The 25,963-nt window shown below is 42.2% G+C and overlaps 2 protein-coding genes across 5 annotated transcripts in view; one reads left to right on the plus strand and one right to left on the minus strand.

Moving 5' to 3' along the window:
- LOC115113620 (AT-rich interactive domain-containing protein 3B-like) overlaps positions 1–4,295 on the plus strand; it is a 66,093-nt gene extending 61,798 nt beyond the window's left edge. For 2 of the 3 annotated variants that reach the window (XM_029641473.2, XM_029641474.2), the window contains exons 8-10: positions 170–211; positions 313–405; positions 501–4,295. In XM_029641473.2, coding sequence (XP_029497333.1) covers positions 170–211; positions 313–405; positions 501–685 — 320 coding nt within the window. In that variant the 3' untranslated portion in view covers positions 686–4,295. The remainder of the gene's footprint in view (positions 1–169; positions 212–312; positions 406–500) is intronic. The other variant, XM_029641475.2, reaches the window with a different exon arrangement.
- A 2,168-nt stretch (positions 4,296–6,463) lies between these two features.
- Positions 6,464–23,926, minus strand: LOC115113625 (semaphorin-7A-like). 2 transcript variants are annotated; one of them, XM_029641482.2, is made up of 14 exons: positions 23,741–23,926; positions 19,075–19,220; positions 18,508–18,555; positions 18,297–18,398; positions 18,110–18,203; positions 17,913–18,020; positions 17,658–17,800; positions 17,066–17,244; positions 16,560–16,668; positions 16,261–16,432; positions 15,267–15,382; positions 14,842–14,987; positions 14,027–14,103; positions 6,464–10,816 (listed from the first exon to the last, which is right to left on the minus strand). In XM_029641482.2, exons 1-14 carry the CDS (start codon positions 23,841–23,843, stop codon positions 10,752–10,754), a joined length of 1,608 nt encoding a protein of 535 aa, XP_029497342.1. In that variant the 5' UTR covers positions 23,844–23,926; the 3' UTR covers positions 6,464–10,751. The 2 variants fall into 2 exon arrangements, with proteins under 2 accessions (XP_029497342.1, XP_064869136.1); XM_065013064.1 differs by lacking the exon at positions 6,464–10,816 and adding an exon at positions 13,367–13,895 and having other exon boundaries at positions 23,741–23,914.
- Between the last annotated feature and the right edge of the window lie 2,037 nt (positions 23,927–25,963).

Here is a 25,963-nt window from a genome sequence, read left to right on the forward strand (position 1 = left end):
CACACACAGTAGAGGTTCAGCCTGTATGGGTGTTGGATGTGTGTGTGCGAGTACAACAATCAATGCATTATGACTGCTACACAAGAAATGCTTTGAGAGGGGAAGTGCAGAATGTTTTCCTGGGTTTTCCTGGGGTCACTGTGACATGATTGTGTTTCTCTCTCCTCAGTGGGTTATGCAGATGTATGCTGCAAGACACCCACAAGGAAATGTTCGTGACACCCAATTCTCACTTACTGCATGCTATTGTACAGTACCTGATTCTGCTTTCTGCCCACACTGTTTACACTTCCTCTTTCTCTTTCTTTCCAGATGAGAAGCAGCAGGACATGGCTCTGAGCATCTCCACCAACGGATCTGCTAGCATCAGTGTGTCTGTGGAGGTCAACGGCACACTCTATTCAGGTGTGTGTGTGTGCGTGCGTGCGTGTAAGAAATAAACGGATTTGGTTGTGTTGTTTATCTTGCTGTAATATTCTGTTTGTCCTTCTGTCCTGTAGGAACCCTGTTTGCACAAAAGTCAGGCGCACCAGGGACTAGCGTGTCCACTGCAGCAACAGTGCCCTCTGCTGGACCCAGCGCTGGGTTTGGGTTCGTCACCTCTGCCCACAGCCACAGTCCCAGCTCTTCCTCTTCTTCCAAGGGGCCTTGCTCAGCCGAGCCCTCCACCAGTGGCTCCCCTTAGCTCAGGCTGCCCTACAACCCACTCTCTAGGCTTTTCATCAACACCGAGGCCTAGCATGAATACAGTACATTGATAAATCGATAAGAAAAAAAGAAACTGGTGCACAACAAATACCTCATTGCTCCTGTCAACCTTGGCTACGCGTTTATGAATACACAATTCACACACACAATTACATCTCAAGAGAACATGAACACACACACACACCTATGCATTTTACACACATGTACACATACACACATGCATTTCACAGACACCCAGCACACAGACACTCTTATCCCAAACACATGCTAAACACAATCGGAGCTCAGCCAAAACCCACTGACAGGTGTTCACAACTGAACTTGAAGAGTTTTATTTTGTTTGTTTGTTGGCTTTTTGTTTTTTTGATTTTAGTTTTTTCGAATTAATATTATTATTATTATTAATACTATTTTTTTAGTTATCTTTTTACATACCTAAAATCAAGTAACCTGCAGTGGTATCTTTACCTCAGGAGCTGTAGTATACTTCACCTGAATTAACTTTATTTTTGTATCCTTTTTGATCTTGTTGAAATCGGGGGAATTTCTGGGAATTTCACAACGGAACCTCACTCACCTCAGCACACCACCTACGCATTCATACAGTAACCCTATCACACCGCTCGAGTTGCCATGACGACGGGTCGTAGCCTTTTTGCTTCTGAGTGCACTACTTTATTGATCCTACAGATCGCCATGTAATACCTCATATACAGTAGTCACTCCCACAATCAATACCAGGGAGTCACCCCCTCATTCAGCCTATTTGGAATGATGTACTTAATCTTCAATCTAACACAAGAAACTGATGGGCAATGTGTCTAAAGGGCTTTGAGGATCAGAATTATCTTTGGATATTTTTTCACACACGGTATGAGGTCATAAGAACTGACTGATCCGTCTATCTGTTTAGGACTAGCAAGCCCCAAGCTCACCACCCCGGATCTATCTAATAATCAGAAAGGTAGTGAAGGTGTTCTAGTCCCTGCTCTGGGATCAGTGTGTGTCCCTAGTTCAATTCAACAGAGAGGAGAGACAAATCACCCATCAATGGTTTTCCTCCAACACTGGCAGACCAGACCTGAAGTGTTCTAACCACATACCTTTTCAAACCTCATATTCACCTCTCCGTGTGGGAGAGGGCCCTTTCTCAGGAAGCACAGTGAAGTCTCTTATTATGGACTCGCTTTGTCATTTAAAAAAGGATTCCACCGAAAGAATGCGCAAGTCTAACAGACTGTCTTCAAAGAATACCTCAGACTCTCTAGAAGGAGACGTACACTACATACCTCATTGCTGCAAAGCCAGCGTGACTTGACCTGGTGGTTTGAGTCCCTGCGACGAGCAACGGTCCACAGGAGTGGACCCCTCCCGAATGCTGGACTACATACGTAGACTTGACTACTGGGTTTTCTTGGGGACACATTATTATACCAAGCTGAACTGGGATGGGCTTGCTCTCCTCCGGTTTTCTCTGTATTTGTTTGGTTTACGTCATACTGCATTTTATGAGACAAAACCTATTTAAGAGTATTGCTCTGCATGTGTACAATCAGGTGGCCAGTATTTTACACCGTAATCCTCTGCTGTGTGGTAGCCTCTGCCCGTTGCACAGCTGAATACCAAAGACTAGCCCTGTCTCCTGCCCAGGCTGTTATGGGCTAGCTGCTGTGGGTTAGCTGAACCACTAGGTAGGATACAGTGGAGTAAAGAATGGGTTCTATGCCCATCTTCTATAGTCCATACTGTTAAAGTTGTCAGCTCTGGTCATGTTGCTTTCCTTAGCTTCTTAATCAGACATTTGCCTACCTGTGATTGAGTCTTGGGCCCGGTATGGTTCTGCCTGGCATGGGCACCCATCACCTGACATACCAGGGATATACCTCAGTGAGTTATGCTGCAGTGAACAGTGCATGACACACAAGGCCCTTTGGCCTAATCTCTACATTGAATAAGACAGAAAGGGTAGCTGTTTTGACAACTGGTTTCTGTCTCAATTCAAAGTTCAGGCCTCCCAAATTTCTTAGACACATCCACAGTTACAGTATTTCCATTCTCAAACTGTTCAGGTAATTACTCTGCATTTTTAATAGAACATGATTTGAATGAAATTAATTTCTAGCATTATCTGTGAGGCATTTAACTGTTTCTAAACCTTTCACCCCTGATCTCCTGTAATCTCTGAGGTGGGCAGCCTTGTTGCTTTTAGTAAGCTGTGTTTTAGCTGTTATTTGTTGGCTTTTGTGGACTTTTTGGATTACAGGACCACCACAACATATATACAATGACTAAAGAGACACCTGCAATCGTGATGAAATATTATGTCCACGTTTAATAAAGGTGAAAGATGTAGTTGCTGCCTTAAAATCAGCTGTGAGAGAACAGTGAACCTTTCAGGACTCTCTGCTAGGAATGACTGTTTTATCTTCAAGCTTAATCCTTTGAAGAGTAAATTATCTTTATGAATTCAGTCAGGCATTAAGGCATTCATAAATCATGTTATTGGTTTCAAAACCAAGGTATGCTATTTATTTGTGTCGATTTTTCTTCTTCTGATGGACCGAATTAGCTTGATCACTTAGGTGGTGTCACAAAAACCCTTTTTTGTTTCTCTCGTTTTGGAAACGGACATTTCTGTTTTCTCCAATCAGTCTAGTCAATGACTGTCTGACAGTGTATCCTTACAGCCTTTGCATGAGAGAGGGGGAGTGTGTGTATGAGTGTGAGAGCAAGTTCAGAATATGCTAGAGGAGGGTGTGTAACAACCATGTAATGCCACGTAGGAGACTGCATGTGGTGCTGTTCTCTAAAACCACACCATGACAAGGGTGGGAAACAAGTTAGAACCACATTTACTGGGAATTCAGTTTACAGCTCAGGCTTATGTGGGCTACAATTGTTGGTGTGTGTGTGAGAGAGCTCTTGAAGACCCCCTACCTCTTACCTCGGGACATTGGGCTGCTGTCATTGTTGCATTTGATATTGAAGTTATGCAATTGGCATGTATACTGAGGGACACATCCAAATCTTGGACGACCCAAAATCTGTCTCTACTGACTTGCTGAATGCTATTTTAGACTGGTTCGGTTCTTGTCGCTTTTTGATTTTTGTCATCAGTTGCAGGCAAGGTCACATCTCTCAAGAAACTGTGAAGTTGAAAGTCTGCAGAACCTTGTCCCTGGATGGTTTGGATTTTATTCGATTTTTTATTATTTAAATCTAACCTGATCTGTGTAATACAAGTGCATATGCAAGTGGTTATTGAATACCTCATTTATCAATTCTATGTTGTTTTTGGCTTGTACAATGCTCCATATATAAATCTGTGAGGTTTGTGCATATTTTTGTACTGTTATTATTATTATTATTATGGACATGGTAATGATATTATAGTTTTCTCTTTTGATTAAAACAAAATTGGGACAACGTAAATACTTGTAAAACTGGTTTGTGCTGATTGTATTTAAAAGAGGAGCACTTTTCCAAAGTGATTTTGACATTCAGTTTTGTTCACATTAGTAATATAAAGATATGGTTCTCAGGGCTTTAAACTTGTATGTCATGATAAAGTTTTACTTTATATCTTATCTGTGTGTGTGGTTTTTGTTAAGTGTGGCTTGAATTTCCTTCCACTTGCCAGTTGGTCAGCGCATGCTCGCAGTACACGTACTGGTAATCCGTCTGGCCCTGTGGCCTTGTGAATGTTGATCTGTTTAAAGGTCTTACTCACATCGGCTGCGGAGAGTGTGATCACACAGTCTTCCGGAACAGCTGGTACTCTCATGCATGTTTCAGAGTTATTTTCCTCGAAGCGAGCATATAAGTCGTTTAGCTCGTCTGGTAGGCTCGTGTCACTCAGCAGCTCTCGGCTGTGCTTCCCTTTGTAGTCTGTAATGGTTTGTAAATCCTGCCACATCTGACAAGCGTTCAATCTTAGTCCTGTATTGATGCTTTGCCTGTTTGATGGTTTGTCGGAGTGCATAGCGGGATTTCTTATAAGCTTCCGGGTTAGAGTCCCGCTCCTTGAAAGAGGCAGCTCTAGCCTTTAGCTCAGTGCGGATGTTGCCTGTAATCCATGGCTTCTGGTTGGGGTATGTATGTACTGTGCTATTGCCTGTGTGAGAGATGATAAAATTCCTAAGAAATCTCCACGTGTCATTACGAAAAGAAACTGGAAGCGGTTTGATATTCAAGGTTTTTTACATGATGTATCTAGCATTGCATTGAATAGACTGGAATTAATCCCTGATGTTCAACTAGCATTTTCTTACTTCCACAACACATTCCAGGATGTATGCAATAGGCATGGCCCTTTTTTTAATATTCATGATTAAGGGCAGAGAGAACCCTTGGTTTACTAAGGAACTTACAAAAATCACAAGGGAACGAAATGCTATGTGGGCTAAAGCAAGAGGGACTGATTTGGCAGATGATAGGATGGCTTTTAAACGTCTTCAAAATATGGGTGTGGCTATGATCCGTAAATTGAAAGCAGACCACTACCTGAAATCTACTTCACATAATTTAAATAATCCATCCAAATTCTGGCAAGTAGTGAAAGGTTTGGAGTGCAAAAAAGATACACAGCTTCCCAAACAATTCTTGTTAGACACACAGATTGTAACTGAGAGAACCTCTGTTCTGAAAGCCTTAAATCAGCATTTTTTAGATGCAGGCAGTTTATTTGAAAAGGTCAAAGGTATAATTGAGCCCCCTATGAATTTACCTGACACCCATCTGCACTCCTTCACCAGGTTCTCCTTTTCATCCTTCTTTGTTTCAGAAGTGTGTCGAGCCCTGAAAGAAATTGATGGAAAGAAATCCCTTGGCCCTGATGAACTAGACCCCCGCTTCCTGCACCTAGCTGCAGACATCATTGCTCCCCCTTAACATGTATTTTTAACCTCATGCTTGATGTTAAGGAAATCCCCAAGTTATGGAAATATATGCTTTTGTACTGCCTCTCCTGAAAGGTGGAGATCCTTCGCTACTGGACAACTATCGACTCATATCAAAATTGTCTGTACTGCCTAAGGTACTGGAGTCCTTAGTAGGCAGCTAAAGGCCTACTTCCAAGAAAACAACATATTAAATGGAATGCAATCAGGCTTTAGGTCTGGACACAGCACTTTCAGCAACATTGAAGGTTTTAAATGACATCCATTGTGCTCTTGTTACATTGTGTATCTGTCTTTATTGATTTGTTGAAGGCTTTTGACACCGTGGACCATGCTGTGTTAGTGCAAAGGTTAAAATATTGTGGAGTTACTGGTCATGCTCTAGATTGGTTTATAAATTACCTATCAAATCGTACACAATGTGTAATGGCAGATGGTTGTAAATCTGAGTCCATAGACGTGTGCTCAGGTGTTCCGCAAGGTTCTGCTATGGGTCCACTGTTGTTAATTTTGTATATCAACAACATTGGGGGATCTTATTGAAACAGCAGATGTTCATTTTTATGCAGATGATACTGTTCTTTATTCAAGTGGTAGTAGTTTATCTTTAGCTTTTGAAAATGCCCAAAGAGCATTTAACATCATACCACATAATCTGAATGATTTATAGATGGTTCTAAATTCGTGTAAAACAAAATGCATGGTATATTCAAATGTCAGGCATGTTACTAATCTAATCATTGCTACGTTGGCTGGACATACTATAGAGTAAGTTAGTGTACAAATGTTTGGGTGTGTGGTTTGATGATAAGCTGAGCTTGACTGTGCATGTAGAGAACTTTATAAGGAAGCTCAGACTGAGAATAGGTTTTTATTACTGGCATAAGGCTTATTTTTCTTTTGAGGCCAGGAAGGAGCTGGTACGATGTACATTACTGGCGGTTTTAGTGATGTTATATATACTGCTCAAAAAAATAAAGGGAACACTAAAATAACACATCCTAGATCTGAATGAATGAAATATTCTTATTAAATACTTTTTTCTTTACATAGTTGAATGTGCTGACAACAAAATCACACAAAAATGATCAATGGAAATCAAATTTATCAACCCATGGAGGTATGGATTTGGAGTCACACTCAAAATTAAAGTGGAAAACCACACTACAGGCTGATCCAACTTTGATGTAATGTCCTTAAAACAAGTCCAAATGAGGCTCAGTAGTGTGTGTGGCCTCCACGTGCCTGTATGACCTCCCTACAATGCCTGGGCATGCTCCTGATGAGGTGGCGGATGGTCTCCTGCGGGATCTCCTCCCAGACCTGGACTAACTCCTGGACAGTCTGTGGTGCAACGTGGCGTTGGTGGATGGAGCGAGACATGATGTCCCAGATGTGCTCAATTGGATTCAGGTCTGGGGAACGGGCGGGCGAGTCCATAGCATCAATGCTTTCCTCTTGCAGGAACTGCTGACACAGCATATGGTCTCACAAGGGATCTGAGGATCTCATCTCGGTACCTAATGGCAGTCAGGCTACCTCTGGCGAGCACATGGAGGGCTGTGCGACCCCCCCAAAGAAATGCCACCCCACACCATGACTGACCCACCGCCAAACCGGTCATGCTGGAGGATGTTGCAGGCAGCAGAACGTTCTCCACGGCGTCTCCAGACTCTGTCACGCCTGTCACATGTGCTCAGTGTGAACCTGCTTTCATCTGTGAAGAGCACAGGGCACCAGTGGCGAATTCGCCAACCTTGGTGTTCTCTGGAAAATGCCAAACGTCCTGCACGATGTTGGGCTGTAAGAACCTCCACCTGTGGACGTCGGGCCCTCATACCACCCTCATGGAGTCTGTTTCTGACCGTTTGAGTAGACACATGCACATTTGTGGCCTGCTGGAGGTCATTTTGCAGGGCTCTGGCAGTGCTCCTCCTTGCACAAAGGCGGAGGTAGCGGTCCTGCAGCTGGGTTGTTGCCCTCCTACGGCCTCCTCCACGTCTCCTGATGTACTGGCCTGTCTCCTGGTAGCGCCTCCATGCTCTGGACACTACGCTGACAGACACAGCAAACCTTCTTGCCACAGCTCGCATTGATGTTCCATCCTGGATGAGCTGCACTACCTGAGCCACTTGTGTGGGTTGTAGACTCCGTCTCATGCTACCACGAGTGAAAGCACCGCCAGCATTCAAAAGTGACCAAAACATCAGCCAGGAAGCATAGGAACTGAGAAGTGGTCTGTGGTCACCACCTGCAGAACCACTCCTTTATTGGGGGTGTCTTGCTAATTTGCCTATAATTTCCACCTGTTGTCTATTCCATTTGCACAACAGCATGTGAAATTTATTGTCAATCAGTGTTGCTTCCTAAGTGGACAGTTTGATTTCACAGAAGTGTGATTGACTTGGAGTTACATTGTGTTGTTTAAGTGTTCCCTTTATTTTTTTGAGCAGTGTATATGCAGGTCTCAACCACTACACGGAGAGCACTTGATTCAGTGTATCATGCAGTCAGTCTTCAGGTTCATTACAAATCAATAACATCTAGCACATCATTGTGATCTCTACAGCGCTGTTGGCTGGTCATCATTGACCTTGCGTAGGCTTAAACACTGGTATACATAGGCAAAATTGGGTAAAATGCCATTTTATCTCTGTTCTTTTTTAGTTAGGTTGGTAAATAAATATCAATTACGGTCCCATGCTCATTTGCTTCTAACAGTACCAAAAAAGTAGAACAGGTCATGGTAGAAATAGTTTTAGATACTTAGCTCCGTGGTCCTGGAATTCTCTCCTGAACATTTTAAAATTTGATGATCTAGTTTTGTTGGTGGAGTTTCAACACTTGATCGATGTATATATCATAGAAGAGTGTAATTGTCTTTAGGACAGTTGTTTTTAGTAAATACTTTCGTGGTTTTTAGGTAAAATGTTTTTGTTGTACCGTTTGTGTGTTTTTAGTTTTGTTTAATGTTGTTAGTGTATGTAAGTTGTTTTGTCTGAAACATTGTTCCCCCTGATGCTATTGGAACAGGTCTCTCTTGGAAAAGAGATGTTATCTCAATGAGAAAAACCTGTATAAATAAAGGTTTAAAGAAAATCAAAATAAATGTACAGTCACTGTGGGGACGACATCATCGATGCACTTATTGATGAAGCCAATGACTGATGTGGTGTACTCCTCAATGCCGTTGGAGGAATCCCGGAACATATTCCAGTCTGTGCTAGTAAAACAGTCCTGTAGCTTAGCATCTGCTTCATCTGACCACTTTGTTATTGATCTAGTCACTGGTGCTTCCTGTTTACATTTTTCAGGAGGATATAATTATGGTCAGATTTGCCAAATGGAGGGCGAGGGAAAGCTTTGTATGCGAGTCTGTGTGTGGAGTAGAGTTTGTTTTCTTCTGGTTGCACATTTAACATGCTGATAGAAATTTAGTATAACGAAGGTTTCCCTGCATTAAAGTTCCTGGCTACTAGGAGCTTAGGATGGAATACAGCTCATTCAATGCTGTCTGGGTGCCAGCCTGTGACTGTGTTGGTATGTAAACAGCTATGACAAATCCAGATAACTCTCTATATAGATAGTGTGGTCTACAGTTTATCATGAGAGACTCTACCTTAGGCGAGCAATAGCTTGAGACTTCCTTAGATATCGTGAAGCATAAGATATCACAGTTTTGAATGTCCCTTTGGTAGTTAAATCTTCCGTGTAGGTAATCTATTTTATTCTCCAAAGATTGCACGTTTGTTAGCAGAATGGAAGGAAGTGGGGGTTTATTCGATCGCCTACGAATTCTCAGAAGGCAGCCCGCCCTCAGGCCCCTTTTCCCCCACCTCCTCTTCACACAAATCAGGGGGATCTGGGCCTGTTCCCGAGAAAGCAGTATATCATTCGTGTCAGGCTCGTCAGACACGTTATAGGAAAAAAAGGATTCTGCCAGTCTGTAATCGCAGTCCTGATGTCCAGAAGTTATTTTCATTCATAAGAGACGGTAACGGCAACATTTTGTACAAAATACGTTTAAAAAATGAGTTACAAACAACGCAAATAGACAAACAAAAAACACAATCAGTTGGGGGCACGTAAAACGTCTGCCTTCTTCTCCAGCTCCATTTAACATGATTTTCATTGGCACATCATTTTCATTTGCACATGAATGATACAGGACTTGGAGCCATGTCTCAGCAGCTGCACCATAGAGATTAGAGTGGGAAAGTGACTCAGGCGCAGGAATGAGGCATGAAAATACTTGATAACATTCTGTCACAGTTTTAAAAAGTTCATGATTACAAACCGCTTCCTCTTCATATGACAGCTGTCACAAGGTCTTTATGGGAAGTTGAGGCCTATTTTTGCTACAGTGGCCTAAGCCTCCTGTTACTCAAGCATGGATTAGGCATACTAATAAGGGGCTCTCACAATGAGGTGTCAGATTTTTTGTATCGTGGATAACCCTAAAACATTTTATGGTATTTTGTAGGTTTCGGAAATGATTCAGCATGCAAAAGCCCCCCACCTCCGGAAGAGCTGACTTTCCATTGTGTGGGGTTCCTGTTAACTACCCACACCTCTCGACTACTCACTCTTCACTCATTGACTCATGTTCACACTTACTCAAACTCAACACAAACTTTCCATCTGATACACAACAGGTCTAAGCATTAGGACCCAATTCCGACCCGAGTTAATACACTTTTCTCAGAGTATTCTGTTTAGCATGATAATAGCATGCTATTCATCCACTATTTGTTTGGAGTGTAGACCGAATAAATGAAGATGTGATCTCGACTTAATTTCCTCATTTTACCACCTTTACTTGTGACGAAACCATAAATAAGGTCTAGTGAACCGACCGGTTCCAGGAATATAAAGCATTACATTTTTCCCCGATAGAATTAACACCGTTCTCCAAGGACTGTAATTTACAACTTGATAAGAGCCATTAATAAGAGATAGGTAAATAAGAAATCCGTTTGGATAAGTTAATTGTAAATATAAATGGCATTTAAAAATATATATTTTACCTTAGAGACAAATGTGAAACCAGTCATATGGCAGCAAACTGAAGCATACAGTATCACATTTCCCACGGTGAAGTTGACGAAATGCTGTGCCGTTATGCAGAATTTAAATTGCAGTCTTTTAACTTGCAGGGATGGGAGCTCTTGAATGTCTTAATTCTTGGCAACCTTGACTTTCTCTGCTTCCTGTTAAATAAAAAAATTAAAAATCTTATTTCTATTGTATAGCCTACATTATCCTGGGGGGCTCTGGTACTGGAACACATTGAGAAAAAAGTGTCAAACACAACGTAGCAGCCAAGTAGCCTACTATCTATGGTGGTGAAACAGCACTCTTCAAGTAGCCTACTATCTATGGTGGTGAAACAGCACTTGCCAAGTAGCCTACTATCTATGGTGGTGAAACAGCACTCTTCAAGTAGCCTACTATCTATGGTGGTGAAACAGCACTCTCCAAGTAGCCTACTATCTATGGTGGTGAAACAGCACTCTTCAAGTAGCCTACTATCTATGGTTTTGAAACAGCACTCTCCAAGTAGCCTACTATCTATGGTGGTGAAACGGACAGCACTCTCCAAGGTGCTAATTATTCAAAGCATTTTAGAATTCACTGATGTGAGTGTAGATGCGGGGCTTACACAAGTCTGAATTTCTTATAGCCTCATCAATGTACAGTAACATTTTTAGACGACACTGGAGAACACCAGACATATGCACACATACTCAGCTGTGGGGCTTTCAAGACCCGAATTTCATATCATTTTCAAGACAATGTAGAAGTAAAACAAATGTCAAAATATCATAATATAACTTTAAATAAATTTAGGCAACAGCAGAACACACATTTGAGAATTTATATGTGATAATATGAGGCTCATATTCAGATTACAAACTTGAAACTATTTTTTTCCCTACCATGTCAACTTCTTGCTCGAAGCCATGAGCAGGCATGTGGCTGTGATGTTTAGCATCCTCCTAAGGCTGTTCTGATGACTCTGGCAGTAGTGTCTACTTTTTATTACATTTTGGAGTGTTAACCTGGGTGTCCTCTACAAGGCTTGCTGTTGTTGTTTTTTTTTTTTTTTTTTTTTTTTTACATCTGATGCATAGGATGTTAATTTACCGTACATTCCACCCACTCTTTTGCTAGTTTAATCCCTCCAGTTATTTCTAGACCGAAGCTCCCTACCTTTTTGCATGTTGTAAAGCCCAACTTTGAATTCTGCTACGTTTGCTTGATCTTGAACTGCAAATTGCACCTGCTCCCGGAATATTTACATTTTGGAGAATCTCTTATAAAATGGGTTAAAGTTATGTATAGTAACCCTAGGTGTAAAATAGTCAATAATGGCTACATCTCAGAAAGAACATCTCAGAACTGGCAAATCTGGTGCAGTCCATGAGGAGATGCACTGCAGTACTTAATGCAGCTGGTGGCCACACCAGATACTGACTGTTACTTTTGATTTTAACCCCCCCTTTGTTCAGGGACACATTATTCAATTTCTGTTAGTCACATGTCTGTGGAACTTGTTCAGGTTATGTGTTCTTGTTGAATGTTATGTTCATACCAATATTTACACATGTTAAGTTTGCTGAAAATAAATGCAGTTGACAGTGAGAGGATGTTTCTTTTTTTGCTGAGTTTATTTGTTTTACACTTTTTAGGTTACTACATAATTCAAAATGTGTCATTTCATAGTTTTGATGTTTTCACTATTATTGTACAATGTAGAAAATAGTGAAAATAAAGAAAAACCCTTGAATGAGTAGGTGTGTCCTAACTTTTGACTGGTACTGTATATATTTACAACCATCATGCTGTTAGCAAGAAAGTTAGGAGTTAATTAAAACATTGATTTCTAAAATGTAACACATTTAAGTCTGTTTTTGCTATATATACTGTACATTCAGATTTTCACATTAAATATTTTAAACCCCTGAAAAGTTCCATATTGGATAACGTAGCATGATTATAAAATGCATAAAGCCAATAAATCCTTAACTCCGCAAAAGTGCAGTAGCTTTAACTTCTACAGCGTTCTGTTTTTTACCAATTGATTGTGCAAGTAACAAAGGAAACGGCTCAGCGAAATGGCTCGGACATTGACTGTCATGAACTATTCTTGAGGTAGCGTGGGTGTAAGGAAGACCAAAGTACAAGTGCAGGGATGTCCAAGTCAAGTCAGCTTGGTCATAGGGCAGGCGGTGAGAGGCCATAGAGCTGATGCTAGCAGAGCAAAGTCAGGACCAGTGTTAGTACCAGACCCAGACCAAGACAGGGCAGACGGTGAGAGGCCATAGAGCTGATGCTAGCAGAGCAAAGTCAGGACCAGTGTTAGTACCAGACCCAGACCAAGACAGGGCAGGCGGTGAGAGTCCATAGAGCTGATGCTAGCAGAGCAAAGTCAGGACCAGTGTTAGTACCAGACCCAGACCAAGACAGGGCAGGCGGTGAGAGTCCATAGAGCTGATGCTAGCAGAGCAAAGTCAGGAAAGTCAGGACCAGTGTTCAGGACCAGTACCAGACCCAGACCAAGACAGGGCAGGCGGTGAGAGGCCATAGAGCTGATGCTAGCAGAGCAAAGTCAGGACCAGTGTTAGTACCAGACCCAGACCAAGACAGGGCAGACGGTGAGAGGCCATAGAGCTGATGCTAGCAGAGCAAAGTCAGGACCAGTGTTAGTACCAGACCCAGACCAAGACAGGGCAGACGGTGAGAGGCCATAGAGCTGATGCTAGCAGAGCAAAGTCAGGACCAGTGTTAGTACCAGACCCAGACCAAGACAGGGCAGACGGTGAGAGGCCATAGAGCTGATGCTAGCAGAGCAAAGTCAGGACCCGTGTTAGTACCAGACCCAGACCAAGACAGGGCAGACGGTGAGAGGCCATAGAGCTGATGCTAGCAGAGCAAAGTCAGGACCAGTGTTAGTACCAGACCCAGACCAAGACAGGACAGGCGGTGAGGCCAGGCCTGAGGCCCCACTGTCCAGCTGTAACTGGTACTGCACCAGGGTCCTGTGGTAGCCCCTCTCCTCAGACACACAGCTGTATGTTCCCTGCTGCTCAGGGCCCATGCTCTCTATTAGCAGGAGACACTGGTGCTCTGACCCTGTGGAGATGCACGGTGTTGCTGTGGTGTTGCCATGGTGCCTCCAGCTGTACTCAGCGTGGCTGGACAAGGTTGGGCAACGGAGGAAGTACTTTGAAGATTGAGAAACTCTGATTCCATCTGCAGCGCCACCTGATGACCTTAGAACGTAAACTAAGAGCAAAACATAGCTTTTTAGACTTCCATAGCTAACCATTGTGGGTGGTTTCCATCCTTTATTATAGTACATGGTCATAATAAATGGTTTTGTATTTATACAAGGGTGGCTGTAACACACTACACACCTTTACTTGCAGTAACTCCTCTGGATATGTTGCTGCATACCTGATGGTTCCCGTTCTCCACATCCTGAATTGTCTTACTGTAAAAAGACAAGCACATATGAGTTAAGGAGTCTCAACAAGCAACTCAACAAGAAAATAGTGAATGTCTATTTTCACTCAGAGGTTGCTTATTCCTGTTTATGGGCCAGTAGTGTCTACCTTGTGGTTGGCAGTGAGTTATTTGAAAATGCAAAGATGAACTGAAAACACATGGTATCACACCAACAGAGCATAGAGCATTTGACGACACAACAGGTAGTGTGTAGCATGTGTTGGGGGAGTGTAGAGGAGGAAGTGTAGTATACTTTTTACAGAAGGTCAGAGTGAGGAAGTGAGAACTAACACTTCCCACTGACACACACTGCAGACAGACTTGTATGTTATGTTTAATCAAATGAAGTATATTTTGTTTTCTTTTATGGCCTCTATCTGACACCACACTTGTTTTAAGTATATTTTGTTTGTTTTCAAGGCCTCATCTGACACCACATTTGTTTGAACAAGGGCCATGTGTCTTTACATAATTCTGGAAAAACTGGCTCTGGCCATGTTGAACTGAACTGATGGAAAATAAGGTCTAGTATAATGGCCAAAATAATGCACCACTCTATATTAGCATTTTTGACAAACACTATGAAGTGTTCCAAATAAACTGTAAGGCTGACAGGAAACCACAGAGAGGAAACCATTCATGAAAAATCTGTTTTTGAATCACTACCATTAAATATCTATATAGCGGATGCTATAAGCTGCAAGCGGGCTGTGTTTGGTCTTACTTTGTTGCTGTGGTGCAGTGATGGCCATCCCAGCCACAGTAAGGGTCTCTGGCCAGGACACAGTCTTCACACTGGGCTCCATACTGCTCACAGCTGCCCAGGTCAATCTGAACCAGCTCTCTGCTGGAGCCCACATACAGCTTCCCCTGGAACACAACACCACAAAAACATTAGTACACTCTTTGGAAAAAAGGTGCTATCTAGAACCTAATATTGTAGGAAGTACTCAAACAATGACTGTTGACTGCAGAAGAAAGTTGCTGATTTACAATAAGAACACTACTTATTTTACAATATTATTATAGAGATATAAACATGGTTTGAAAGAGATCTCTTTGACTATTGTCTATTCCACTCCATGTTTCCTTATTACCACTGTTAGATCTGTGGGGAGGTTTCGGTGTGGGCTGTGTTCCTTGACTAACCGTGGAGGAGTGCAACATCATACTGAGGATGTGTGCTCTGTAGTTAAAAGGTTGTAACTCAGCGATGACGAAGGCATGACCATCCCTCTCCAGAACCTTATGAATCCCTCCATTCCCTAGTGTAGACACGCACACACACACACACACACGCACACACACACACGCGCGCACGCACACACACACACACACACAGTGTGTCAAACAGCAGTTATCGATCATTGAGGTTATGAGTGAGAGTCAAACATTACAAAAGAAAGTTGTGTAAGAAATGTCAACAGTCATTTAAGCATAACACACACACAATAGTTCATGTTTCAACATAATGTTGAGACATCCTCCAGTCATATTACACCACTCACAGTACAGATGCATGGTGAGGCATAGACTCGCCCTAAGGACACATATCTATGAGTATCTATGACTATTGCTCCAGTAATGCTTCTGAGACTGTACTTCAATTACATTCATCAGTCTCATGTTTGGATTGTACTTCGCTGATGCTAACCACAACCTACAAAATGTTGTGCAAACGTGAATCTCAAGTTAGGGTTGTTTGAATAAGTCTATGTGTGCCAATGATGGGAAATGAACTGCATCTCTGGTTTCCCAGCACAGTGTGATAAGAGTATACTTCCGCTTAGTTATCTTTTTAAACTAAAAAATAAACCGCTCTGACAGGCCTTTTTTACACCTTACAAAAGATCAGTGTCAGGTAGTCAGCATGAAAAAAAGTATCACTTTACACCCATGTACGGTCAATAGTATTTCAACCTTCTGAAAGCCTCTGTCTCTTAAAACTGATGTGAGTATAAGATGGAAATGTTCTCACCTCATCCACATTCCTATAAATATGCTGTACGTATACACAATACGGCTCCCTATCATCACTTGCTGCAGGGTCATAAGGGGTCTATGTTAAAGGTCATAAGGTTTCCCGTCATTCCTTTCAGACTGATCATTTCTGATTCATCGTCTAGAGATCAAAACTTCTCACCTAGAGACAGAAACAGGACATTCCCTTTGCCTTGGACTCTGTCCACGCGGATGTGGTGGTAATAGTGGTGAGTGACCAGGAGAGGCTTACTGGTGACACACTCCTCCATCTCTGAAACCTTGTCCACCATCTTGAGGACTTCCATGGGGAGTCTAGTACTGTCTTCAACACACTACAAGAGGATGGACACTTGTATGTATACTTCAACATACGAAGACATACACAGAATACAGTCCAATATAGTAAACATACAGAGTAAAGGAGTAGAGCTGACTAGAAAGTCATATTGTTGAGCATACCTTCCCAGGTCGTGGGATTGGGATGGACCCCGTGTGTCCCTTGAAGTTGGAGGTTTTAAAGATGTGGTCAATATCTTCTACGGTGTAGACACATACAGCACTCATACCCCTAGGGGTAGACACAGAGCTCAGCTAGTTTCAACTAACCCCTTACTAAAGGTCTCTTTCGCAATGTTTCACGACTTCTGCTTTCAGTGAAGGTCAGAGAAACAGCTGACTCTCGAGATCAGAAAAGGGGAGAGGGGAAGCACAACCCAAACTTCCATGGTGATAAGAACAAAACAAAGACTATGATATTTTGGTTTCTATTTCTTAATCGTTGTGTCACTTTCAGTTTAATTTTTTTTCTCTTTCAAATTTGATTTATTTTCTTAACGGCACTGCAACTTCATGTCATAAACTGTACTATGAGTCCCTGTTACCAGCGCCTGTTGTGATGTTATTGATGATTTGTGTATGTTACTAAGGTCCATTATGATCTATCTACATACAGTATGTCGTCCTACCAGCCATTCCTGAAGAGTGCATAGACCCTGGTATCCTGCCACCTCTCTGCCAGAACAGTGTTCACGTCCACTAGCTGGGTGAAGGACAGCCTGCTGTCTTGGTATCCACAGAAGAGCCTGGCACTCAACTTGGAGGTCCACCTGAACTGAAGATAACCCTTAGGTCCTCCACGATCGGCCTGGAACACACATGCAACCACAGACATGTTAAGATAATCACAGTGGGCAGTGCACACACCACTCAAGGAGCCCCCCGATGGAATTAGTCTTAATTACTGGCTTAAATGGGCAGAAATTTGAGTGGTACCGCATATGAAAGAGCTACAAAAATGTTCTGAACTAAACTGCAACACTGATGATTACATACAGTGCAGGCATGATACATGCTCTACAGTTATGTAGTGCTTACCAGTGGAGGCTGCTGGGGAGAACGGCTCATAATAATGGCCGGAACGGAGCAAATGGAATGGCATTAAAACACCTGGAAACCATGTGTTTGATGTATTTAATACCATTCCACTGATTCCTCCCAGTCATTACCACAAGCCTGTCCTCTCCAATTAAGGTGCCACCAACCTCCTGTGGTGCTTACCATGCAGACTTGAGCAACCCGGGGAACCCAGAGATCAGAGTCCAAACGCGGGTGTCGGTTCTTCTCTATGTAGAAAGCATATAGTCTGTCCTGCAGACGATCCTCTCTCTGCCCGCTAGCCACCAAACTCACATATCTCTGTTCTAAGGAAAAGAACAGGAGAAATAATGACAGTCCATGGACAGTCTGATCAGATATACAGTACTACGCAAAACCATGTCAGGCCATGTCTTGTTCTCTCGCCCTGTTCCATACCTGTTCCACTGTTGTCTGTCCATAGTCTGTTCTTCCCGAACCTGTTGATCCCCACGGAACCCTCTGTGCCTGAGTGAGTGGTGTAGAACTCCTCTACCCCAGAAGAACCTGGAGACACAACACATTAGCTCAATAACCACTCAAGAACATTAGGTCATATTATAGGGTAATGTTTTCCAATTAGACATTTTCCTCACCAATGAGGAGTGATGGCTCTGTTTCATTTATGTGTTGTTGAATGTTTTGGATGGCCTTGGATCGAGTGCAGTTAAACGGGTCGTCTGATGGGTTCTACAGTGGAATCGTTTTGTGTTAACATGCCTATGGCAAAATGGTATCATGAAAAGTCCTGTATACTTATATAATGAAAAGTATTTCCCATACCATGTAACAGCACAATGTGTGTTGTTGTCCATTGGTTCCACACAGGAACAGTTGGTTTGGATCGTTAGTCTTGTGTAAAACAGTGATGTTATAGTGACAGTCCTGAAGGAGAAAACAGAACTGTGTTGCATGGTTGTAAACCAAATATGTGCAACTTTAGTAATGAACTATGCTATAAAACCAACATCCTCTCATCTTTTCAGAAACTCACTGGTGATGTGGAATCATTACTTCTACATTCCTCTCGAAACACAGGACTCTGCAAAGGCAAAAAGTTAAAATCATTAAAAAGATTGTACAGGTACAGATGTACAGATGTAGGACCTTCAATTTGAGTGAGTTTAATACAACAGGACATGTGGATTATAATTAATGGACATTTTTTGTAGGCATTGATACATTTTCGTTAGGGTAAATCAAGTGACATTTTAAAGTGGATATTACAAAGTTTAAAAGCCTTTTTAAACATTGAATATACTACAAGTTTGCATTTCTTGCTGTGCAGCAACAAAATAGTGATCTGTACATGTAGAGTACAATGTTCAATACATCCATTTCAACATAATCTAGTCCACAGCATGTAAGAGGGGAAGGACTGTTTAGCTAAATATTTAATGTAAAATATCAATAACCCTCCCTCTGTTATTACCATCATTTACATTACAGCAACTGTATTGGACAATCCTACTTAGAGCACAACCTGAATAGAGCTAAATCAATATAAAGCAACACAATACACAAGTAAGGTTTACAGTAAGGGTATGTAACTCAGTCATACTAGCATTCTAGAGGTCTTAGAACTGTTGAAGTTTGTCTGGAACAGGTTTATGTGGTCTGTAGCATATACTATGTTGTCCTGAGGGCCCTGCAGGAGCTCTATACGGCTGTTATTCCCAGACAGGTGGATTCTTAGGAAGCTCACATCTGAGGACACAGAGATATAAATCATTAAGCAAACATATGACCGGACTGGATATGTGTTCATGCAAAAACTGTGTTCATTGAGATTAGAAACCACGGTTCTTAGAAACCACGATTGATCCTTATGACGGACCAGGTGAAAGCTATGTCATGGAAAGAGCAGGTGTTCCTAATGTTTTGTTCACACAGTATATACTGACATTGCCAGAGTTAAATAAAAGAAGGTACCCAGTGACTGAATTTGAATAGGGTTAATGCTTCACGTTGTGCCAGATGAGTTTATCCTTCTAACTTTACCGTAGCATAGCATATTTCCATATTATATTAAGGATAGGCCTACTGTCCTTGTATCTCACCACTGTGATAGGCTGTATGATGGACATTCCTCATTAAATATGTTCAAGCTCAGTATTAATGTAGGCTTGTATAAATAGTTTGTGTTCCTTACCAGAGTTGGCTAATGACAAAGGTATGAAATATGGTTCATATTCTTGTACTTTTGGAGAAGCGCAAAAAGGATCCTACTCTCTTTCATTGCTCTCCCTTGAGTTGGAACGGTACTATGTCAGAATGTGGACAGCCAGAGCCCGTCACAGTATACCTCAATCCAGGGATGGAATATATCGTTGTACTTCTAATCATCACGAAATGATGAAAGGTGAATCGAGAAGATTGAAATACTGTTAATTATTTTATTAAACTGCCATTTTTGTCAGCAAGCTAATGCTAAAGCAACCTATTGGATTCAATAACACTTCCGGTAGCTACTCACCCCAACTCTAGGCGTTGCACTTTCAATGGGTTGCTATTGCATTAGCTAGCCTAGCATGCTGGTGAAAACGTCAGTTTAATTAAAAACAAGCAGTATTTAAATATTCTCGATTCGGGATGAGTATGAGTAGAATGACATATTCCATCCCTGGATTGAGGTATGTTTTCACATTCCGGCATAGCACCACAGAGTTTCTAAACCCAGAGACCCAACATTGCGAGACTTCCGGGAACATTTGGGAAACAGACCAAGCAGACCAGGCCGGGGTTTGAGAAGTCAATGAGAGAAGTGAAATGTCTTTAAGTATTTGAATATCTTATTATTCCAACCTTGTGAAAGTGACAGAATTACATATTTTAATTTCAGTCAAAAACAACTTTATATCGAAGGAGTGCCTTTGATTTGATGGCCTGCATGAGCTTAGCTAGCCAACGTCGCCATGACATCGCCTACAAGTGGCTCCGGGCAGCCGAGCGGAAATGGAGGAAAACTCGCCTCCCTGCGGACCTGACATCCTTTCACTCCCTCCTCTCTACATTTTCCTCTTCTCTCTCTGCTGCTAAAGCCACTTTCTACCACTCTAAATTCCAAGCATCTGCCTCTAACCCTAGGAAGCTCTTTGCAACCTTCTCCTCCCTCCTGAATCCTCCTCCTCCCCCCCCTCCTCCCTCTCTGCAGATGACTTCGTCAACCATTTTGAAAAGAAGGTCGACGACATCCGATCCTCGTTTGCTAAGTCAAACGACACCGCTGGTTCTGCTCACACTGCCCTACCCTGTGCTCTGACCTCTTTCTCCCTCTCTCTCCAGATGAAATCTCGCGTCTTGTGACGGCCGGCCGCCCAACAACCTGCCCGCTTGACCCTATCCCCTCCTCTCTTCTCCAGACCATTTCCGGAGACCTTCTCCCTTACCTCACCTCGCTCATCAACTCATCCCTGACCGCTGGCTACGTCCCTTCCATCTTCAAGAGAGCGAGAGTTGCACCCCTTCTGAAAAAACCTACACTCGATCCCTCCGATGTCAACAACTACAGACCAGTATCCCTTCTTTCTTTTCTCTCCAAAACTCTTGAACGTGCCGTCCTTGGCCAGCTCTCCCGCTATCTCTCTCAGAATGACCTTCTTGATCCAAATCAGTCAGGTTTCAAGACTAGTCATTCAACTGAGACTGCTCTTCTCTGTATCACGGAGGCGCTCCGCACTGCTAAAGCTAACTCTCTCTCCTCTGCTCTCATCCTTCTAGACCTATCGGCTGCCTTCGATACTGTGAACCATCAGATCCTCCTCTCCACCCTCTCCGAGTTGGGCATCTCCAGCGCGGCCCACGCTTGGATTGCGTCCTACCTGACAGGTCGCTCCTACCAGGTGGCGTGGCGAGAATCTGTCTCCTCACCACGCGCTCTCACCACTGGCGTCCCCCAGGGCTCTGTTCTAGGCCCTCTCCTATTCTCGCTATACACCAAGTCACTTGGCTCTGTCATAACCTCACATGGTCTCTCCTATCATTGCTATGCAGACGACACACAATTAATCTTCTCCTTTCCCCCTTCTGATGACCAGGTGGCGAATCGCATCTCTGCATGTCTGGCAGACATATCAGTGTGGATGACGGATCACCACCTCAAGCTGAACCTCGGCAAGACGGAGCTGCTCTTCCTCCCGGGGAAGGACTGCCCGTTCCATGATCTCGCCATCACGGTTGACAACTCCATTGTGTCCTCCTCCCAGAGCGCTAAGAACCTTGGCGTGATCCTGGACAACACCCTGTCGTTCTCAACTAACATCAAGGCAGTCAAAACTGTTCGCTGCTCTGGCCCCCCAATGGTGGAACAAACTCCCTCACGACGCCAGGACAGCGGAGTCAATCACCACCTTCCGGAGACACCTGAAACCCCACCTCTTTAAGGAATACCTAGGATAGGATAAAGTAATCCCTCTCACCCCCCTTAAAAGATTTAGATGCACTACTGTTCCACTGGATGTCATAAGGTGAATGCACCAATTTGTAAGTCGCTCTGGATAAGAGCGTCTGCTAAATGACTTAAATGTAAATGTAAATGTAAGCGTGATCTGGGATTTCTATTTCAGACAGTACTATCACAGATAGAACAATGAGATATTTCACTGGATGTATAAATGTGAAGCTTCCGCTTGGCATTTCAACTCACTACCGAAGCCCAGTTGCCTGCCGTGTGAGAAGATGGAACAAGATGGATTTTGGCCGACATTCTGTTAATTTTCAATATAATTTTCTGTTCCCAAAACTATAATATGTTACGAACAGAGTGGACTAAGTTTTGTATTTTTTTTCTCCAAATGTAACCTTTATTTAACTAGGCAAGCCAGTTAAGAACACATTCTTATTTACAAAGATGCCTATGGACGACACTGGGCCAATTGGGCGCAGCCCTATGGGACTCCCAAACATGGCTGTTTGTGATAACTTTAAAAGCAGCCAATAAGTGCTCAGCATATGTGGGAGCTCCTTCAAGACTATTGGAAACTCATTCCTCATGAAGCTGGTTGAAAGAATGCCAAGAGTGTGCAAAGCTGTCAACAAGGCAAAGGGTGGCTACTTGGAAGAATCTCAAATATAAAATATATTTAGATTTGTTTAACACTTTTTTGGTTACTACATAATTCCATATGTGTTATTTCATAGTTTTGATGTCTTCACTATTATTCTACAATGTAGCAAATAGTAAAAATAAAGAAAAACCCTGCAATGGGCAGGTGTATCTGTAACAGTATAACTTTAGACCGTTCCCTCGCCCCTACCCGGGAGCGAACCAGGGACCCTCTGCACACATCAACAACAGTCACCCACGAAGCATCGTTATCCAAACGCTATTTAGTGCGCACCACCGCTAACTAGCTATCCGTTTCACATCAGTTACATATCCAAACTTTTAACGGGCACTGTACCTAAGTATCAAAAGTACATGTAGTTGCTAAAATATACTTAACTATCAAAAGGAAAGGGAAAAGTATAAATAAAATAAAAAATACTTATATTAATCAAACCAGGCGGCACAATTTTGAAATGTATTTGTATTTATGGATAGCCAGGGTCACACTCCAACACATAGATATAATTTAAAAACAAAGCATTTGTGTTTAGTGAGTTCGCCAGATCAGAGGCAGTAGGGATGACCAGGGATGTTCTCTTGATAAGTGTGTGAACTTTACTATTTTCTTTCCTGCAAAGCATTCAAAATGTAACGAGTGCTTTTGGGTGTCAGGGAAAATGTATGGAGTAAAAAGTACACACTTTTCTTTATGAATGTAGTGAAGTTAAATTCGTCAAAAATATCAATAGTAAAGTACAGATACCCAAAAGTAGTAGTAGTACTTTAAAGTGTTTTTACATCACTGCAAAAATCGACATTGGTCTTGTGTAATCATACCAAACATAACATATATAACGTACTAATTTGAGTGTCCCGGATTTACATTTACTATGCTACGTCTAGTCTATGAGAACAGTCGGGTCTTTGATAGCAGTTCCAAATCAAGAGAGAGAAAGAGAACTCAAAGAGAGTCGAGTCCTTTTGGCTATTGTGGACTCAATACACTTTTCCTCCAAATGGTTTAGTATTGAATATAAATCGACCCCTTTGGCTATTGTGGACTCAATACACTTTTAGTAGCTATTGAATATAAATCGACTCCTAATAGCCCTGATCATTCAACCCTGCTGTCGTCATTCAATACTTGTACTATTGATTTAAAAGAAAAAGCTTACTTTACCTTTGTCTGTCAATGTCACTCTCGGTTTGTGGGTAAGGGTCGAAGCTTTCACCGAAAAAATGAATTGTCCTAAAAAGACCGCAAAGAGCGCGAACGGACACATACTTTTCTGAGTCTCTTCGCAATGAATTACTTGAAACGGTAGGCACGTTGATTTAGCATACACCACAGGGGTGGGGACTGTATAGTCGGGTCTTCCATCTAGTCTTACTTTTACTATGTGACGTCTAGTCTATGAGAACAGTCTGGACTTTTCTGTATAGATACAGTCTGGTCTTCCATCTAGTCTTGTCTTCAATTTTCAATCAAGTACAGTAGCCTCAAAGTAGCTTAATTGTTCTGTAGTGAAACATACTTCACTCAGTAATATTTTTGATTGACTACCCATATTAGCCTATTTAGCCCATATTAGCCCATATTAGCCTATTCAGAGAAGGCTAGACTAGTCTAGACCAGGGGTTCTTAAACTTTTTCAGCCTGGGACCCAAATGAGAAATTCTGTGTTTTCCTGGGACCCAAACTTAGGAAAATATGCAACTATACATAAATATCAGTACATTTTATTGCTCTTATGTCTAAAACAAATGCAATATAGACAAAAAATAAATAAGAATGAAATTAAATAACTATTCATGTTTATTTTCCCCCATTAAAAACAATCTTACATATCTGTCTAGGTTGGAACTGTTGCTGTTAAAATACAATAAATCATTTTCATTCTGAATTGGAATAAACAGATTGATCACATCACACAGATGAGTAACAGCACCCACACACAGGCTTTTTGATAGTGCAACTCTAAGTAACAGTACAGATGAAAATGATCAGGTCTACTGTACATCTTACTGTAGAAATGATTGTTAAAAGAAAGTCTAGGTTGGAACTGTTGCTGTTAAAATACAATACATATTTTTTTATTCTGAACAAGAATAAAATGAACAACCCAGAACTGTGTGAGTGTGTTTGCCTCAAAAGCATCTTGCTTCAATCAAGTTTATTCCAGTTAAGAATAACAATTATTATTGTATTTTAGCAGCAACAATTCCAACCTAGACTCGTTTTCAACAATCATTTCTACAGTAAGAGGTGCAGTAGGCCTGATCATGTTTCATCTTCGTCTTCTACAGATGCACAATCGAGAGCATCCTGGCGGGCTGTATCACCGCCTGGTACGGCAACTGCTCCGCCCTCAACCGTAAGGCTCTCCAGAGGGTAGTGAGGTCTGCACAACGCATCACCGGGGGCAAACTATCTGCCCTCCAGGACACCTACACCACCCGATGTTACAGGAAGGCCATAAAGATCATCAAGGACATCAACCACCCGAGCCACTGCCTGTTCACCCCACTATCATCCAGAAGGCGAGGTCAGTACAGGTGTATCAAAGCTGGGACCGAGAGACTGAAAAACAGCTTCTATCTCAAGGCCATCAGACTGTTAAACAACAACCACTAACATTGAGTGGCTGCTGCCAACACACTGACACTGACACTGACTCAACTCCAACCACTTTAATAATGGGAATTGATGGGAAATGATGTAAATATATCACTAGCCACTTTAAACAATGCTACCTTATATAATGTTACTTACCCTACATTATTCATCTCATATGCATACGTATATACTGTACTCTATATCATCGACTGCATCCTTATGTAATACATGTATCACTAGCCACTTTAACTATGCCACTTTGTTTACATACTCATCTCATATGTATATACTGTACTCGATACCATCTACTGTATCTTGCCTATGCTGCTCTGTACCATCACTCATTCATATATCCTTATGTTGTTGATGATGGGATATGTAGATAGGGCGAGTCGGTCAAGGATCGATTCGGACAAGGTGGTCAATTGTATGACAAGCGACAGTTTATTCAGAGTAAAGATATCTGGTACAACGTATACGGGCCCATTCATTCGGCCCAAAAGGAACCATCAGAAAGAGCCCCGATAACAGATTGTAAGCATGTTAAGTACAGTACAAAAAGTGGGTTGAGTCTGAAAGTCTGGCTTTTGATTGGCCACAGTTGAGGTGTTGTCTTCTTGGATTGGTCCTGTTGAGCCGTCCGTCGTTCCTCCGGGTCTCGTCCTCAGTCACACAATGTTCGGCTAGAAAGGAGATTAGGTGTGTGCGCTGTCCTCAGTCACACAATGTTCGGCTAGAAAGGAGATTAGGTGTGTGCGCTGGTTTCTGCAAGTCAAGGCTGTCTCT

The sequence above is a fragment of the Oncorhynchus nerka genome, linkage group LG28, assembly GCF_034236695.1.
Source record: "Oncorhynchus nerka isolate Pitt River linkage group LG28, Oner_Uvic_2.0, whole genome shotgun sequence".
Lineage (NCBI taxonomy): Eukaryota > Metazoa > Chordata > Actinopteri > Salmoniformes > Salmonidae > Oncorhynchus > Oncorhynchus nerka.

Coding starts and splice junctions, on each gene's coding strand:
- LOC115113625 (XM_065013064.1), bottom strand. CDS start 23,843: ATGTGTCCGTTCGCGCTCTTTGCGGTCTTTTTAGGACAATTCATTTTT. Junction 18,556..19,074: donor CTAAGACCTCTAGAATGCTA/GTATGACTGAGT, acceptor TTGCCTTTGCAG/AGTCCTGTGTTTCGAGAGGA. Junction 16,669..17,065: donor GCACTCTTCAGGAATGGCTG/GTAGGACGACAT, acceptor GTCTACCCCTAG/GGGTATGAGTGCTGTATGTG.